The sequence below is a fragment of the Pelecanus crispus genome, chromosome 2 (assembly GCF_030463565.1).
Source record: "Pelecanus crispus isolate bPelCri1 chromosome 2, bPelCri1.pri, whole genome shotgun sequence".
Taxonomy (NCBI): Eukaryota; Metazoa; Chordata; class Aves; order Pelecaniformes; family Pelecanidae; genus Pelecanus; species Pelecanus crispus.
Window position 1 is genome coordinate 161,020,364 of NC_134644.1, and position 20,300 is coordinate 161,040,663.

Genomic DNA, 20,300 nt, shown 5'->3' on the forward strand with positions numbered 1-20,300 from the left:
TTCCACTCCTATTCCTTAATATCATCACCAGAAATTGATGAAAAGCTTTTTGCACTGCAGTAAGATTTACTGCTTATTGGTATTACTAGCCGTGACCATTCCCACGTGTCCTTTCACTGAGAGGAGATGCTCCCCTGTGAGGCCTGGCATGAACCTCTAGCACTGCCACTGAGAAGGACACTTATCAGTGAAAAAGCAGGCAAATGACAGATTTAAGTGGTAATCATTTTAATCTAGCTTCTTTCAGGCTAAAATATAACGACGGCCCCTGTGTCTAGAGGAGAATGACATAGATGCCACTATGATGCTCCGCATCTTTTCTCCTGTTGCCATGTTTGTACTATTAAAAAATATTTTTCTACATACTGAGGCTTGACATTGGTTTGTATTGAGGATTTTCTCCTTGGTATCTTACAGCTGTTTTAATCAGCTAACAAGGAAGACAATTCCCTAAGTCCTTCAGAGTGAACCCACAGGCAGGTTAGGTGAAGGAGACATCTGAGAACCTCTGGCTCTAAAAGCACCAAACTTCACTCCTGCTCTGAAAGAACAGGCTCATCAAACTATCTGAGGGTAGACACAGACTTAGGAGTCTCTTAACTGCGGCCAGTCTTCAAGGAGAAGCAGAAATCCTACACAGGACTACCAGCTCTGGTGGGAAAAACAGATGCGTAACTTCCTCCGTGCCTGTTAAACCCACATTTCACCCCAGCTTTCTAAGAACTGGAGGATGATTCAGTGCCAACAAGCAGGTATTTCCTCCTGGGTCCTTTAAGGTAGGTATCTTCTCATGCTGAACGTCAAACCAGTTCAGCCCGGTCCTACAAAGCTCCTGTGACATGATCTCCAGCCTGCACTGGAGAAACATCTACACTGGAAAAATCATGCTTTGTATGTCCTTGCTTGGTCTTAGATGACAATTAGCTCAGCTGTAGTCCAAAGGAGCCCTTTTACGGCCATCATATGCTCTGGCAGCCTGCCAGCGGTGCTCTTCTAAAGCCGTCCAGCAAAGTGACACCATCAGTTATAAGATCTATGTGTGTCAGGTCACTGGGTTATAAAACAGAAGTGTCATAAGCATGTAAGGACATGGTTTGGCTCTGCTGTGAATGAAGATCAAATTATTTTTAGTGGAATCAGATTACTATCTTGGGATATATTCCAGTGGGAAAGGGTTGCTGCATTGTAATAGCATTTCTACTGGGAAATATATCAGTTCCAGTATTCAGAATTGTCAAAAACCCTGAAATGGGTAAAGACTTGAATGGATGGGATGCTACTATTACACTGCAGCTAGCACGATGAGCTAGCTAGATACTGTGAGCTTGGATGGAAAAATCCAGCTTAGACTATACACTGCACTGTGCTGGACTACAGTAAAAATCAGAAGTCACTCTTTCCACAGGAAATGACAGTAACACAAAATTAAAACCATGATAATAAGCAATATGACTCTCCCACGCGCTACTTCCTAGTAACACCTAAGAACACGCATATTTGTACTACACTTCAAAAAAGTTAGCTCCATCACAGAAGTATCATGAGCAGCGAGTGTGTGTCATTCTGAACCAGTCCTCCTGGCCTTCAAACAAAACTGAGGACCAGGAGAGTGACAGAAGCTGAGAACTACAATATGGTCAAAAAAAGAAGGGAAAAATGCTGAAAGAATGAAGCCAACGTGCGCTGTTACATTGTGCTGATTCAAATAATGCAACCTGCAAGAGCATTTTTAAAATACACTTTATGGCACAGAGAACCACAAACTCTCAGGCTTGATACAGCTGTCAAATCTCAGTATCTTAAACTACGTAGATATATGTAAAAAAAGTGACCCATATCAATAACCATCTTGATTTAAACTTGAGAAAGACTGCTAGGGTAATTGCTGTTTTATGATTGCACTTGCGTAGTGGTCAGTTATCACTGACTATGGTGGTAACCACTTGGTGAGATGAAGAGCAGAAGCAAAGTAAAGAAACACTAAACAATAAAGCATGGCGGGGGGAGGCGGGGGGGAACCCTTAAAAGAAGGTCAGACAAATATGGAAAAGAAAGAAGGAAAATTACACAGATACTGATAAAGTTTCTAAATTGCATTGCAAGAGATTACAGGGGAACCCATCCTCCCCAAAACCCCTTCTGCTCTCCCCTCTTCTCCTTATCCTTCTCTGCAAATGAAAATGTAACTTCTATTTATGCCTATACGTAAGTGCTGAGAATCAAAGGCATTACACCCAGCTTCTGGGCAAGCCAAGCACACTGCAGAAAAACAAAAAGGCCATTATTTGGATGAAAGAATCAGTCTGTATTACTGACTTGACTGGTCCCTTTTTTATTAGCAGCTGTTAGAGCAGGGATCAGAGAGTGTGCTGGTGTGGTGCAGCTGTTCCACATGTGTTATAAATAAGGGCTGGTAAAAGCTCATCCTATTTTTAACATTATGAAAAAAACCAAGAAGTCACAGCAATTTCCCATTAATGCCTTGTAAGTGGAACTTTTCTCCTATTCTTGATTTTAATGCCCAGAACTGAATGGACAAAACAGGCCATTCTTAAAATAATATTCATAAAAAAAAAAAAAAAAAAGAAAATGCAACCGAGTCGAATAAGATTAAGCCAGCCCGGAAGAGGTAACCAATTAGTCTTTTCCTTCAAAAGCAGACACTTGATCAGGGTGAAAACAAACCCCCGTGATTCTGTTTCTAATAAAAACGTTGGATTACTGCACAAAAGAGTTTCTTTAGCACAACCCAAAAGCTGAACCCAGCACCACATGGCTCAGACACCACCACCCACCCTTCCCAAACCGGTGCTCGCTTGCGCCTCGCTGGGTTGCTCTGTGCGGCCAGAGCCCATCACCAGCTCCTCCTCACCAACCCCAACGCTGAAAAGGTCAACAGCAATTCAACGCGAAGGCAAAATCCCAGCCCCAGGTAAATCCTTCGCCCACCTGTTTTCAGGGTCCGACACCGTCATGTTGCGCGTCACGTAGCACATCTTGAGGGGTATCGTCTTCTTGTCTCTGTGGATGGAGAGCGAAAGCTGCGACAGGGGGTCAGCAGAGGCACAACCCAAGCGGGGAGATTCGGGTGGAGGCGTCTCCCACCCAATTTCTGAAACAGGAGAGCCTTTCTTCACATAGGGAGTTGCTTCTCTCATGTATTTCACTATGGGGAAAAAAAAAAGAAACAGTAAAGTAATAAATAAATGGATGTTCAGTAGCTGCATCCCCTGTGAGTCCTTTGAACTGTTACCAACCCTCAGCGCTGTTTATTATTTCTACTCATCCAGCATCATGGGATTGGAAGCTGTGCAAATACAGAAGATGGAGATCTGACTGCTGCCCATCACAGTATGGTGCAATGAGTAAAACAAGGGAAAAGAACAGAATAGGTGAAATAAGAACATACAGCTACTGCAAGGCCAGGAGAGCCATCTGACCTCCACTCGACAGGTTTTAAGTCCTCATGCAGCAATTCCTATGTACAGAAGCCATGAGCTGGCTGGGGTGCAAGGAATTTTTTAAAGAAAAACATTAAACCAAGGGACAGTGAATTATTCCCCTATCTAAAATGTTCCGGCGACACTCCCAGTGCTGCAAACTCACATCTTGCTTCTGGTTCATACTTGTCAATGTCCTGCCACTGATCTCAACAGCTATTTATGCTTGCTGGGAAGCAGTTTTAGCTGATCTACTTGTACATATATATATGGAGTAAACAAAAACCTGTTCACCTCTTAGCCTTCTCTTGGGGAAATAAAATTGAGTTCAAGCCTTTCGTAAGAGTGGAGGTGTCAGATCAGATCTCTTCTCAGCCTCTTCCAATGCTTTCTTCCAGTATGGATAGGAAAAGTGTATTTAGGATTCCCAAATGATCTTAATGTATGCAAAAATCAATACCTCTTTTACACTCATACTTCATATTCCCCTCTTTATGCAGGCAAATATTGCAACATTTTCCCTGTTTTTGAGTTATTTTCAAGATCACTTTTGCTTTTGCTTTTCATATGCTTGGCAAATCTGTCAGCCAGAGTCTCCTTCTCCTTCAGAAACCTGATAGAGTTCAACCAAGAAAAGACTTCACATTTAAGCACTCTGGGTAAACGTATATATCCAATGTACACAGCTGTGGCTGCCTAACTGGCTATTGCCAGTTGATTGTACCCATGACTCAAACAGCGACGACATGAACTGAAAGGGCAGGAGCACCCTGAGCTTATTTTGGGAAGTTATTAAAATGCTGTGAGAGAAGATTTCAAGGAAAGGGTGCAGATCATCGCGTTAGCTCAGCTGAAGAAGCTGGGAATGACTGAATAACAAAAAGATAGGTAAATTACAAAAGGGCATTGTGGTGAAGGAGGTTAAATTAGGGAAAGCAGACTGATGTTTTTAAGTTCAAAGTGACAGCAGGGGAAATATTCAGAGGAGTGGAGAAGAACAACTGTGTTTCTGTCAAAACCACAGATAAGATAATTTCAGCAGCAGTATTTTCAAGGCACTTCATAACAGCTTTACCAAGAGAGACACCTGTGCAAAACTAGAGTCCAGGCTCTGTGAGTGTCTATTGCCACCTTTCCTCTAAAACACCTCAGTGCACATCTTGCCATTGCTCTCTCCCCTTTTTAAAATACCTGTTAACCTCAATATTGAGGACTTCTGTGTTCAGGTATTTTACAGGATATTCCTCTGGGAGAAGAATCATGTGTGATTTATCAGAAATGCTGTCCTACCCAACACTGCTGTTTCAATTTCTTTGCCCCATACTATTCTGAGTAATTTTTGAAATTAATTTCTTCCCTGCTCAGGCAAGAGCTGGCATGGGATTCTACCAGGTTTTCAGAAACTATTTAAGGCAAAGGGTGTTGAGACTGATTTTTTGCTCTTTTTGTAGACACCTACCTGGAGTCCATTACCTAAAAAAACATGTCACCTAATTCTCAAATCCAGTGCTCGTCCTTGGGCACTCCATAAATTACCTGATCTTCAAAAGTACTGAAAATGAGCAGTTTTAGCCAGTGCCATACAGATACGTGTTTTAGCAGTCAGCATCTCAGTTTGGATGTACTCATAGCCTTTGGGAAACAGAGAGACTGAACACATGCAGATGTGGTGAATCTATTCCCATTTACACTGAACAAATATGACTTTGTCATTAACTTAGATGGGAGAAACAGCTGAAGCTGTAAAAATCATGTTTGACTGCAAACAAAATTTTGTTCCCTTTAAAATTAGAGATTTTAATTAATCTGTTAAAAAGTAACCCAGTCGGCTTTTGAACTCCATTACAGTGACATGCCAGCAAATGTGATGCTAAATAAAGGTCCAGGTCTCAATAGCTATTCATCTGTGTAGCTATTTCATCTGTGCTATTTTCATCCTTTTTCAGCTGCAGCTATATGCATTCGACCTGAGCATCTTTTAATTAAAGAAAGGAGAGAAGGGCAGGAGGAGGAAGGAAGCTGAAGTGAAAAATTTGGCTCTAAACTGAAACAGGAACACAAAATGTGAATTTAATTCCCCAGAGATAGGGACAGAAGAAAAGAGCCATCCCTTCCATGTGCCAAGAAGCCAAGTTTCCATGCGATGCACCGGAGAACTCATGGCAGGCAGCTGCACTGTTTCAGAAACTCCTGTGAAAGAGGAAGCAGGAGCACGAGGAGAGAGCAGAAACACAACCCTCTTTCCACAAACTGAGTCTCAAACACAGCAAAAGCCAAGAAAATTACCTTGAGGAAAAACGTCCTATGAAAACTCCTGCCAACTTCTGAACTCCCAGACATCTAGTTTCTACTAACTCTCAACAGGAGATGGTTGCTCAGCCCCAGAGACTTACATGAATAATTAATATACTGGTAAACTGCTCAACACCATCTTCCTACAAAATTCTACAGGAGAATTAAAAAATAAAGTGAATATAGGTTTTCTGTTAAAAAAAATGGATTTCAGTAGTTTCCTACTAATTACTTCCTACTTCCCACTAAACACAAGCACAGCTCTCTGGATTCATCACTGAATTCTGATGGGTTTTACAAACCAGACTTTATGGCTCTTGCATACTCAAATGTGTTTCATATTTTAAAAGCCCCCAAATGTATACATATAAATGCACAAATGGAATATGGGAGTGGAACAGGTGGCAGAACTTGATCCATTTGTATAATTTTTTGTATTATTTAAATTTCAGAGCCACTGTTTTCCATTTGCCCCATCAACATCCACAATTACATGTCCATAACCAAAGCTTAGTTTATGAATTTAGCTGAAATAAGGTACACACTGTTCAGATGCAATTATTTCCTATTTCCTAATTCTGGACGCAAATACTACAGAACACTCTGTTTTATACCAATGCACCAGTAACCCTACTACACACAGGGCAATTTATGGTGACCCCACACGTCTACATTTTGCAGTCTGTCCATTAACCAGTTCTTAATCCACCTGGCAGAAAACAAGTTGATACCAGTATGTATTATAGGCATATTCCCATTCCACACTGCACTATCTGAGAATCTTGAATGCAGCAATGTTAATGTATAACTGAAGTTATACAATTCACTTCCATCATCAAGTTTTAAAACCAGAAAAAAATACGATACAGACTATTGGGCATTAAAGTAATAATGTGGATAATATTCTGTTCTCAGACCATTACACTCAAGAGCTGTATTCCCTTGGATACAGTAGCACAAATCCAGGTACTGACTGAAAAAGAAAGCTGCTGTAGAGAACACTATTTTTATATATAGCGAATGAAACTACCTAATGGATTAAAACCCCAAAACACTTAATAAAATTAAATAAGGTATGCCATTTATAAGAACTCTGAGTTATGTATAACTATTCTATAGGCACATATACATATGCCTTCAGAATAGATACATATGTATAATATATATATAAATATTAAATATCTATTTATATAAAAATGCTACATTCTTTAAGACCACCAGAATGTACTCTGCAAACATAGAAACCAACATGCAAGGACTAAGAAAGAATTCTAATGGTTTCATTATTGTAACTCAATTTACTGTAATTTCAGTTGAGAGTTGTCTAAACTCATCCATTTGATGCTATAGCTCAAACTCAGAGATCCTTATATTCAGTACTAATTAATGATCCATGCCCTTTTGGTGCACCACTAATTAGAAACTGCGGTCAAGCAATTAAAATTGCAATCTCCGGAGTGCCCCTCCCCACAAAGAGAAGAGGAAGGGAAGTGGCAATCAAATGAATTAATCCACTGATACACATTGAAATTCTTTGCATTTATTTTCCGATCTGCAAGACAGGCAATGTAGCTTCCAAAAAAGCACTTCATTTATAGGCACTTCTGCCAAGTCCCAAGTCTCCACAATTAATCCTTTGTTACTGTTCACAGATGACTTTGGTCTTTTGGGGGGGAAAGAAGCAGGCTTTTAATGAGACAAATACTACAGACCAACTTGGTCAGGTTCTTGGCCAGACGCAGTTCTGAGGAACTGGGACTCTTCTGACACATTCAAACTGTTTCCTAGGAGGGAAGACAAAGACCACTGAAGAGAAGCCAGCACTCCCAAGCAAAGCTCTTCGTTACTATAGGAATGAGGACAGGATGTGTACATTTACAATATGAAAGCAAAAGGAACAACATGCCCGAATCTGCTCAAAGAAAGATGATCAAGGAATTCCCCTTTGCAGGGGAAAAGCACAGAGTCTCCTCTTCATGCATTCATTCTCTCCTAAGTACGCAGAGACAACTACCAAAGGTAAGTCGAAAATACCACCCAGAAACCTCTTGAGGCTGTTTTCAAAGAATGCACTAACGTTACTGATACCTATACCCAAAAAAGAGAGGTTTTCCAAAGTTCCCATAAATCCATCTGCATCTGGTCTGGTTTCCTCCAGGGTGAAAGATGGCCCAGAGAAAAGGAGCTAGGCAAGTCCTCCACCATACTTAAGGTGTTTTAAGACTGCATGTAGGGATCAACCTTTGGAGTCACTCAAGCCCACAAATTGAACGTGATTAAATCAATTGATTTTATTAGCTTCTCCAGTATGAAGGGGCTGTTTGACTTGTCTGTGCTGAAGTGAGTACACCAGACCATCTGCAAGGGTATTGTGGGCAGCATGGCATACAAAAACTTTTCTTGCCAAAATTATTCTTGGTTTGAGAAGAGCTGCTAATGCAGAGCTAGAGAAGGCCCAACCTGCCAGTATGTATTTGCCACCTGGAAAGGAGGAAACAAATGAAGACAAACACTTCTGAGGTTGTAGACAGCATCACTACAAGTCCAAGTTAACAACTCAGAGGCATCTAACAGCTGCTGAAGTGATACTCTCCCAGGAAAAAAAAAAATGGATGGCAGCAAAACCTAGAAGTAATCACTGCGGGTATGTAGCCTTCAGAAGGGCAAATCAGCCAAGCAAGTCAATCACTCAGCACTGTTGTGTCATTTTGCTTGATGAAACATTAAAGCACAGAATTTCCAGTGTAGCAGTTTTGGTAAGGCACGAACCAAAATGCCCCAAATGGTTTCAAAGCTAGTTCTGAAAGGAGAAGTCTTGCCATAAAATTTATAAACTGTGCCCAAGCAATGCCAACATAAATGCAGAGTATTTCACACTATTGTCAATGGAACTGAGATTAACAGAGCTGGAGAAAGGTCTACTGTATTAAAATTAATTCAGTATCATGATACCAGAATTTGCCTCCTAGGTTTTATGTTAGAGATCAAACTTCCACTAAACTCAAGCAAACCACACACCCTACAGTGAAGACGTGTACAAAAATGAGATGAGAATCTGTCCAGCTGCTGGTGCCATCACTGAAATAAAGACCCAAATACTTGCAGAAAAGAGTTTATGAATCAGATCATCTATGAAGATGTGTCGCATGACCCTTTCAACAGCTTTAATGTGGGCATAAACCAAAAACCAGTCAACAATGCTGCTTGTGAGCGTTTCCACTCCATTTCCTACAGAAACATCTGTTACTACATTCAGACAAGTAACATCCATTAACACCATCTGCTTTCCCCTGTGCTGAAAGGGATTTGAAATAGTAAACCTCCTGATCTGCCAAGAGCATCATCAGATCTCCACCTCTGGGAAATGATACAAACTAGTTAAAATAAACACCTTGTAAGAATACAAATCCCATTTATGCTTTGGCCATTTCTCGCACTGTAGTGAGACTACGTTGAATTTACCATTTTCTGCTGTTTTCAAATTAATTCAGCTGAATGTAGTGTATGTTGCTTCATCCCTCGAGGAGACAGGGTTGGATCTAAATTGTAAGGTTTTTAACATCCTTTCTAAAGTACATTCAATGTATGCACTTATACTTCTTATTTGGAAGAGATTAATGTTTTGAAAGAGAAACTTCAGGAGACAAACATGCCTTTAAGATAAAGTTTACCTGAAGGGAAGGCATTAGCAATTGGTGCCAAAAGACTGCTGGTAAGCAACCAGGCTTCAAATGGGCTACAAGCTTTCAGTGAGCTACAAACAGGCTAGGTGAAAAAGATCAACAACTGCATTTTAAAAATATAAAGAATACTTTACTGTGTTCTTTTAAATTAGCAGCTGCTTCTATAAAAAAAGGTAGAGCAACATTAAGCTGTAAGCACCATCACATGCTTTCACCCAAAAAAATGAAGGCAGTTCCTGCTCAAAGCACCTTGCAATCAGCAATTTTACATGGCTAAGAGGATTTCTTTGCAAATGAGGTAAAGAGACTTGCGGTCCAGACAGCAGACCGAGGTATCAGCATGTCCAGGCCCCCATCAAACGGAAGAAAACGGGCTGCTCTCAGGAAGCCATGCAAGGGTGCAGTCTGCGAAACCTCATGGTTTTGGTAACCCGAATACGGCACAGTGACCAGCCACACTGTGTTATCCATAGTATGTCTCAAAAAATGCAAGTCTCCACCAAAGATATCTTAGAAGTCAAGAAACTGTAGGAGGGAACTCAGCGGCGAATCTTTGCAGGAGCCACGGGCAGCCCCTGCAGCTGCCTTCTCCTTCCCACCTGGGACCTTCCTTCTCCTTCCCACCTGCACCAGGGACCTCTCTTTCCCACTCTGATTTCAGCACTTGTGGAGCTGGAGATTACATTCCCAGGTCATCCTATACTTCTGTGTAACACCAAAAGTTCTTCAGACAGTTACTTTTCCTGAGACTTTGCCTATGATGTGGGCTGATTCAGCCGCCGTTCCCCAGGCCTGATGTTCCCCTTCTTCAACTCTGAGTTTCCTCAGTGCAAACGTTTCTAGGAAGTGAAGGCTTTAAATGTTTTCATAGAATCATAGAATCGTTTAGGTTGGAAAAGACCTTTAACATCATCCAGTCCAACCATTAACCTACACTACCAAGTCTACTCTAAGCCAATCAAGGGTAGACTAGACTAAACCATGTCCCCAAGTGCCACATCTACCCGTTTTTTGAACACTGCCAGGGATGGTGACTCCACCACCTCTCTGGGCAGCCTGTTCCAATGCTTGACCACCCTCTCCGTAAAGAAATTTTTCCTAATTTCCTACCTAAACCTCCCCTGGCGCAGCTTAAGCCCATTTCCTCTCGTCCTATCACTAACTACATGGGAGAAGAGACCAACACCCACCTCACTACAACCTCCTTTCAGGGAGTTGTAGAGCGATAAGCTCTCCCCTCAGCCTCCTCTTCTCCAGGCTAAACAATCCCAGTTCCCTCAGCCACTCCTCATAAGGCCTGTGCTCCAGACCCTTCACCAGCCTTGTTGCCCTTTTCTGAAAATGCTCCAGCACCTCAATGTTTTCTTATCTTCTACGGCATACTAATTTTGTCAACTGCAAAGCCTATATTAATCTATTTTCATTCCTCAGTGAAGCCAAGGTTTTATACTCCACATAGAGTAAGCACGAGCAACTCACACAACCTACTCCCCCCAGTCTCTATTAGACAGCCTGAAAGCTTGGCTTGCAGTCAGCATTTCCCAATGCTAACCATCCCCTTCCAGCTCTTTTGTGAGTTACATTACGGGGTTCTAATAATAAAGTCCATGTTTGAGGCTAACAGCACACATGGTGAAAGAAGCAGGACTAGTTTCAATGCCAAGGTGAGATTTTTGTGTTTCTGTTGAAAAGTAACGGAAATGAAACAAACACGAACTTCCGTCACACAGAATCACAATGAAACATGAGGCTGGATCACTGGCTTGGTTCAGAGGCCTAAATACACGACACTTGCTAGTACTTGAGCTGATGGAGTGACCAAAAGCAGTCACAGGTTGTTTGTAATCTGGTACACAAAAATTTCAAACTGGCAAATTAATAATAAAGACAGACTCTTGACAGTTGACATTCCTCAATACTTTCCATTATCATTTCCATTACTCATACCTACTGCACTGAATGAGTTACAGTATCCTTCAGGTGATTTAGTTTATTTTAAATTTCAAAGTTCCTGTTTCAATAAATTGGTTGTATTCAGTTCTGGGTTTTGATATGTCACTAATGATAAATGCATGAATTCTAGTGGCAAGGTCCCATAAGCTATTCACCTCTCTTCCAAAAATATTAAATACTTCCTCAAAATAAATGCAGACATCTCTCTTCAAAACCTGAAAACCAAATCTTAGTTTTTAAATATTCTGTAATCCCCAGAAGTATAATGTTTGGTTAAAAAGGAGATGCTTTGGCTTGAGCTAGAAGGAGATACTGGCAGTATCTTGGAGAGCTTGTACTCAAAAGAAACACTACTCAGTGGAGAACAGCGAGCAGCTACATTGCAAAAATGTCCCTTATCTAATAAACTAAAAATTAAAAAAGACTACTGTCAAAACCTGCAAGCAGTAGCTACACAACTTAACAACATCTTTATGTAAAATGTGACACAGCTCATTTCCTACATTGTTATGTGACATTATGAACTCTACAATTAGAACTATGCAAATCTTTCATAATGGAAGTGGAAAACATCTGAAACCGGCAATTTGAGAGCTGAACATGGAAATTAGCAGTCACATTTTGAGAAAAAGCATTGTGGGACCTGTGAGTCATTCATTGATAATCAAACTGGAGTTTCTGATTGTCTCCAAGGCAGAATGCTTCATAAGTTAAAAAATCAAAAAAGAGGTTTTAGTCACATGATATTAGGACTAGGTGGTCATACTCCTTGTAACTCTACTCAAAGTACAACACAAAAAATGTGGCTTCACAAAAAGCAGGGAAATGGAGCAAAATACCTTTCTTCAGTGGCTTTGCAGTACTCTGATTCCTAAGGACCATCTGCTACCCAATACTGACATACTGTATTTTAAAATCTTTTATCTAAATCTCAGGAATAAGTTGATTCAGAATTTCTCGTGTGCCACTCATGCTTGTTGTTCCCCCTCTCTGTTAGTATTTATAGATCCCTCTCCAATCACCCACACACTCAGATGGAATTCAAGGTGTCTGGCATCGCCAGCATGCTATAATTTTTCTATTTACATGAGTAATCTCAAGTGTCAGAACAAATATTTCAACCACTAGTGATTATGTGAAAAATACATAAGGGCATGACGGTTTTAGAGCATGCTGTTATTTCAGCAGTCACACAAATCATTAAGTAGTACAGGATAGACTGAAAATGGCACTCACTGAGGGAAATTATTATGCTGTGTATGATTGTACCTGTTTTACAGATGGCTAAACTGACACAAGCAAGTTAAAGTGCCTTCCTCAAAGTCATGCAGTAAGTCAATGACAGAGTTCTCAGCACTAAATTTAACTTCTACCCCTTTACGACTTTTCATTTTTAAACAACCCAAAGGGATCCCAGTGCCAATGAAAACTGGATTCACAATGCCTACAGACTTCTCCCTATAGGAAGACCTTGAAGGCCTTCCAAGATCCCCAGGATTTATTTTCAAGAGCAGGGCTGCAATCACTTCCAAAATTTCAAAGTTCATTGTTTTGATTCTTCACTGGACAATACCAAGAGCGTTGAAACTGAACAAACTCAGGGCACTCGCTGACCTAACAACTTGTCATACCTCCTGTGGCTGGGCTATCCATTGAAAGGCATCAGATCACCATACAAATATTTATTTTTGGGAATCCTTTAATTTGCAACCTTTCCAACAGAAGAGACCAACGGCCATATCCAGAACACTCTATAAATACTTACATCTATATGCATCTATGTATGTAAATATAGACAGATACAGAGATACATACATAAATACAATGTGAACACTACTGAAATTCAGCGACTTGGACTGCAAAATCCTATGAGTGCCCATGTGCCTGCCTACCTCTCTCTCTCCCTTTCTCATTTAAACTGGGAATAATGGAGTTAGGTAAATTTGGGGAAGCACCCAGTCAGTTCTACACTGCCAGCCCGCAAGAATCACTTCTCTCCATCAAACATCACCATTGCCGTACTGCCACACCAGTTTGCAGTTCAACAGGAGAAGCACAACAACTTCTCTAACGAGACATAAGAAAGGCTGTACAGTAGTCTGAAGAGTTCTATATACCTAGGGAAAAAAAAAGGAAACACAAATCTAAGGAGGTTCCTAAATCTATCATTGGGAACTGGGATGAGTTTTGGTCAGTGGTGGACATAATGTAGAAACTATATTTTTATTTATTTCAGTGTGGTGTAACAATAGCTCAAGATCACCTGGTCTGAAGTCTAAGTACAGTCTGAGACTGCCTCTTCTCCACCCGAAGACATTTGCAAGATGACCCAACAGGCAAGTGGCAGGCCTGGAATGAGGTTTGGCTCCACACCTATCTCCTGGCTGGTCTACAGGCTAGGAGAAAACCACCTGAAGCAGAAAGATTGCTTGCTGAGGCACTGGAAGGGAGACAAGACCTCACATCATACCACTCCATGTATTTCAAGAAGAAAAGGAAGCAGGACTGTATGTCTAGTGAGGATGATAAAAAAAGAAGGACCATGAAATATTAAGCCACATGCTCGTGCCTCAGCGCTTGGGCTTCCATTTGAATGGGGCCCTTTCCTCCCAGGGATTATGGGTTTTGTCTAGGAATAAGGCAGCAAAACCCTAACAACAAACTACAACAATTAAAGAATAAGCTCACCAGTTATTAAGACTGGCTAAAAGGTATTCAGAAAGCACTCAGCACTTCGAACACAGGAAATTCTCAGAATTGCAGCACCCAAAGAGACCATGACTGAAACCCAACTGTGCTGCCACAGGACCATGGCATCATGTGTGGTTCTATGCAGCTCAAAGTCTCTTACCAAGATGATAGCTCTTCTGTTCTCATCTCTGAGAAGCTGTAGTTACTGTATCTTAAAAAAATGCCAATGACCCCTGATGGAATATGGTCCTCCTGGATCTCCATTGTATAATGCTATTTGGGGTGAAAACATTTATTTTTTTGGCAGGTTTATTGTTTTTAAATAGCATCATTTGAAACTGTTCTGCAGGCAGGATCTCAGAAATGAATTGGTGAACACAGGGAACAAGGGAAGCAGTGAAAATCTTCATAAAAATCCTAAAGATCACAATACAGAAACTGAATTTTTTTCTGTGAAATGGTTTTGTGCTCTGAAAAATACGTTCTCATTCAAATTCATTTCTTTCTCTGCAAACAAAATAGTACTTTGAATTGACATTTTGATTTAAAATGCCCTTTTAAGATCAAACTCCTCTTCTAATAAATATTGCATGGAGTGTCCCCCAGCATCCATTTTTTCAGATGGAAAATTCATATAGTTATGATTTCATTAGGTTTCTTGCAGTGGACTGGGCATTTAATCAATGAGAGCAAAGAGCATCTAAATAGGGTTAGGCTTCAAATTCCTTTCAGTGAGAAGTTAAATCCCCATTAGCTTTGAGCCATAAGTCCCCGTGGGTTTAGCATGCAGCTTAAAAGATAACTCTGTGAGGGGTCACGGCTCTTTACTGTAGTACCGAAAGCCTATTTCACAGATGGCCCTGCAATAATAATGTAAATATAATCCTGTTTCAGCGGACACTTTATCCTTCCAGAAAACAAGCAATGTTTTCTGTCCCAGAAAAAAGCATATTAATCTTCAATTTAAGAGCAAAGTAATTCCCTGCTTCATTCAGGCCCTATTACAGAGAATTACTGAAACTCGCCTGGTACCACGCCGATGCTGGGGCCAGAGTGGCCCCCCCACCCCTCTGTAGGACAAGACGGACAGAGGTTGCTCTCAGCAGCTGCTGAACGGCAAGTGCAGTTCACTCGGCACATCAAAACACATTTCCTCACTATGCCAAATGCCAGTTTTGACTGTTCCAGGTTAGGTCAAAGCCAGGTTAAAATAGTACAACCTATTGTTTTTCAGAGTCTGCAAACCGCCTGCCAAGTACTTTTTGGTCAACTAGCATGGGAGGCTGATAATGGAGGTTGGAAAAGAAACTGGCAATTCCCAGCTGAGCTTCAAATGGCTGTAATGAAATGCAACTCCGTTTCGAATCATCACAGAGAAAACCGTTTGTTTAATCGGTGAGAAGAATGCTAATTTGTTTGTATCTCAAATTTAGTTGCCATTTGTACTACTGGAGCACTTACCAGGATTAGTGACGAACTGGCGCATGACAGCCTCAGATGCTGTGCAAACACAGAATAAAAAGCTGGTCCCCTCCCAAGGAGCTTAGAAATCACGTACAAGTTAAGAGATAATAGGGACATGACAAGGAAATAAGCAGGCAGAAAAGCCTACGGTAAAAATCATGCATGTATCTCCCAGTGTTGTTACAGTTGTATTGTATTCCTCTGTAACAGAGACAGCGGTGGCAGGCACTGTTTGTAAAAAACACTGGAAAAACATGAGGAAGAAAAGGAAATATGAGCAGGGTGATACAGTTGCTAGGATGCATTTGTAATTAATAGTGGCAACAATTTGCCCTGTGTTGTTATTACTGCTGCTTCCCATGCAGGGACTCCATCAAGACTTAAACTTTCAGCACTATCTCAGGCATAACAGATTTTTACACTGGAGTCATTGCTTGAATTCTGCCAATAGATAGATAGATATAGCTGTAGACGTAGATATAGACATAGATATAGACATAGATATAAACCGGTTTGTCTGAAGCAACTGGGAGCACCTAGCCAGATGAGGATGCCCACCAGAGCCAGTATGGACAGGGGGACTAGTCTTGAGACACATGTAATGCAAAAAGACCAGCACTTGCTGGCTTGGCCTCACGTGTGCAGGCCAGTTCCCACAAAAGGGGAAAAATCCTTTCTATATGTCTGTCCTGTAAGTCCTGAGAATAATTCTGTTCCAAAAGAAAACAAGCTTGCAAGGCAAAGGCAGACAAAGCAAAGAATGGTTTATGTGCATGCTTGCCATTAGTATAACTGGTTTTCTTTACGCTCCAGTGTGGGAGTACCTTTGAAAAGAGGAGCTGGAAGCACAACTTTCCCATCCAGATCTATTCTTTTAGAGGCTGGGGGATACACAACAGGGATAACTGCTTCAGGCTTCTTTGCTTTATTTAGTTCAAGGGCAGGTCTCTCTTGCTACTTGCAGAGAGCACAATCAGATGATATCAGTTCTTTTTTTTTTTTCCAACAGCCACACAGATCGGCACAGAAAAAAAAAAATCAGGAACAATTTCTGCCTCAAAGAGCTTCTGATCTCAGCATCACTTACAACTTCTGCCAAAGTCACTGGGTTCATCTTCAATGGGAATTAGCTCAGGTCCAATGGTCAAAGCTGCAGATGTGAATAGGCTATAAAGAGGGCAAGAATGGGAAATGAGAGGAAAACTAACCCCAGCAGGTAGATGCATGAGTAGCTGTTGCAGCCCAGTTCACCAAGAGATATCCCAAATGGAACCACTGGAAAAAAGTTTTGACTTAGGCCGTACAGGACTGTGCCTCAGTGCAGATCACAAACACCTGCCTGTCTGTCCCCCCACCATCAGGGTGACTCTTCTCTCATCTTGCACACCAAAGGCCATCAGAGTCTTATCGACATATCTCTGAAGAGATGGCTCACATAAGTAAGCTGACTTTTGGGCTTATTGCCATAGTAGGTTTGTGCTCCAGTTTTTAAAGGACAACTTTGAAACTCTAGATTTCAGCAAATGTCAGAAACTGATAAACAATGCAATATTTATACCGTGCTCATCTGCAACCCTTTAAAGACCACTTCTGTAGTTGCTCCCCTTGCAGAGCCCACAAGAGGCTGAAGTAAAGTTGATGGCAGATTGAACAAAACTTTTGAGGAACCCCAAGACCAATCTGCCTGGCTGGTTACTGCATTTAAGAAAAGAAGATGGGAAGCTGGGACTGGATTTTAAGCTAGCTGATGGCAGAGGTATGCCTGTGATATTTACACCTCTTCTACCACAGGAAGTGTCAGAAACTTATGACCCACTAGTTTCCAGAAAGTAGGAGCTGAGAATATTGGAGTGCTGTATACGCTCTTTGTTTAACCAAGGGTTACTCTGTAACTCTTTTATTAAATGCATGATAGATTAGAGAGTGTACAAGCCTATCAACTGCAAAGATGACAGACCAGTTCAGAAGTATGTGCCAGTAAAGTCACTTCAGCTCCCTCAAGACTGTTTTTCACACCATTTATATTGCACTGTCTTGTTTCAGCCCACTGAAGGGCCAAATCATCATCTCCTTCAGAGGCAGGACTAGAAGATTCATGGAATTCTTCCAGACTGACAGCACAATCCCTGCACCTCAGTTTAGCTTACAACCACCAGACCCAGCTCACCCTCTGCGGCTTCTAGGGTTTGTGCTTAGCAAGCAGTGACATTAAGATCAATGACCAGAAAGCCCTCTTCAACAAAAGTGTTAAGGAGACAATTTAGTAGCAACAGAGCAACTATATATACATATATAGTAATACATAGATCTTTGCAAATATATACACATATACATGTGTCTCCTCAGCATATGCCATATCCTAGGATGCTGTTATACAGCTAGAGATTTCTGGCTCACCATTCCTCCAGAAGCTGTTACCTGGTCACAGTGGTCCTACCCTCTCAGCCCCTGGGACCAAATCTGGATTTGTTCTTCCACCAGGAACTGATCAGCAGCAGTCTCCCCTTCATGCCAGCATCTGCCCCAGCCCCTTCCCTGCCTCCCTCCCATCCCACAGGCACAACCTGCACATCCCTCTTCCACTCACCCCAGAGAGTGCCAGTCTCTCCCCTCCCTGCCCAAAACACCTGACCTTCCCTTTTACCCTTTCCCTCCCACAACAGCAGCCTCTAAACTCTGCTGCAAAGGAGGTGAAGGAGGGAAAAGAGAAGGCACAGAGATAAACATTGCTGCTGGGCCAGGCTGCCCTGGCCCGCTTGCCGCTTTGCTCCGTGCACAAGTGGGCACACACAGGGAGCAGAAGCTGATGCTGGACCCCAGCACCTCTCCCACCCCGGCAGCACCCGTGCTGGGGCAGGTACTGCAAGAAGCTCCTGGGCTGCGTTTTGCAGCTTGCAGAGCTGTCCCTATGGGAAAGCACAGCAGCAAGGGCAGAAGCATCCCGTGAGCTACGTGTTGAACTACGATGAATGACGCCAACACGTTCATGCCAGAAATTCTATCTACCATTACACAGAAATACTGCCTCCCTGACAAAATCTGTTTACAGCATTCAGAGCATTCACTACGTGTCAGTGTTTTCAGATCACTTCACAGCAGCTCAGTAACCCACCACAGTCAGACCAAGTTGTGGCAGCAGGTCTGCGCCGCTCCACAACCCCTCCATGCAAAGGGAAGCCTCCGATAAAACAGCAATGAGATGCCCATGCCCATGGCCCACCCTCACCCCTGTCATGCACAGGAAGCTAAAAGAAAGTAAAAGACAAAATATATGTGATTAGAATTAAATTTTTAGAAAGGGATTGTGGATTTAATGGAAATAAAAACTTTATCAAATGAAGGACACGGTATCCTAAAAAAAAAAGAAACCCACAACAAAAAACCCCAAACACAGAACAAACAGAATTGTTATTGGGGCTGTTACTGAGACATTACCTAACAGGATGAGCAAACTCATTACAGCCTGGCTGCCTGCTTGATATTCTCCACTTTCTTATAGTCTACAGTACACTTCCAGAGAGTTAGCTGCAATGGTGAATTCCAGCTATATTCAATACAGGCAGTAATTAAACGGTTATAAAAATGTGAAGCTGGAATGCTGACAAGCTCTATGAGCGGCATTATCAGCAGTGACGGTCGCGGAGTCAATCTGCCACACTTCTCCAACGGTTTAAATAATGTTTGCCAGGATCCCCCAGTCAACGCTTTTTCCCCCCCGTCTCTTTGCATCACGCCGCAGTAATCGCGCAGATGCCTGCTGTGCTCAGAAGATGGAAAGCTCGAGAGGCTCTTCAGGAGAAGAAAAAAAACAACAACAAAAAAACCTCATGCAATTAAGCCACGTTTCACCTTCCAGCAAGACTAACTCAACAGGCCACCAACGGCTCCTCTCGCAGCCATGCATCCCCCCACCTCTGTGGCACTTCTAATGATCTTGCTATTTCCTTCTTATGATCAGAAATAATCAGTTTTTAAAATATACACCAGGAGCGTATGGCTGACACCTGCCAGTCAAGCTCAAGAACGAGCAGGTATATTTACCCCGAAATTTGTGACCAGGGTCATCTTGGTAGATGAGATCCTCCTGAACAACAGGGCTGAGGAGAAAATGGGCTGTGCTACCGCCTTGTCCCTACACTTCTGATTAAAAGCCATTTCCCAAATCTCCTAAAATGTTTCTTGTAGCACCAGGGCCTCTTCTCCCAGGGAAGAGGTGAGGAAGGAAGGCCCAAGCACACAGGGACTGGCCCCGCTCCGCCATCCCTGTCCCCCCTCACCCCTGTGCTGTAATTACAGCTGTCTGAAGTCAAGCATCTGAATCTGCACTGTGACAAAAAGCAGGCTCCTTTGGCATGGGCTACCACATTTAGAAGCGTCATTGTTTTTCTTTAAACTCAATAGTTGCTCGTCAAGCGGGAGGAAACGGAGTTTGCACACACACCCCCCCCCACTTCCTGGGTCCACTCAGGCCTTCCTGCTCACCGCCCTGGGCACGCACTGAGAAAAGCCCCAACTACTTACACGATAGCAACATGTTCATTAATGCTGCATTTTCCAGCCATCTATCACATACAGAAATATCAGTTCAGAAATAGACACACAAACATTGATTTTTTTCCTATTTATTCTCCTACACAATGCACTATTTAACACTCTACAGTCCTTCAGCAGCCTCAAACAAGCATTTGATTTAAATGTTCTTTTCCTGCTGTCCTGTGCTTATGATGCCCTGACTATATCCCTTTTTAAGGACACCGCTTTGTGCCTTTGCTCTGCT

At 42.0% G+C, this 20,300-nt stretch overlaps 1 protein-coding gene across 1 annotated transcript in view; it reads right to left on the reverse strand.

Annotated features, from left to right (window-relative positions):
* Window positions 1–20,300, reverse strand: part of SNTB1 (syntrophin beta 1) — a 115,254-nt gene that overhangs the window by 51,420 nt on the left and 43,534 nt on the right. The window contains exon 2 of the mRNA XM_075705687.1: window positions 2,950–3,166. Coding sequence (XP_075561802.1) covers window positions 2,950–3,166 — 217 coding nt within the window. The remainder of the gene's footprint in view (window positions 1–2,949; window positions 3,167–20,300) is intronic.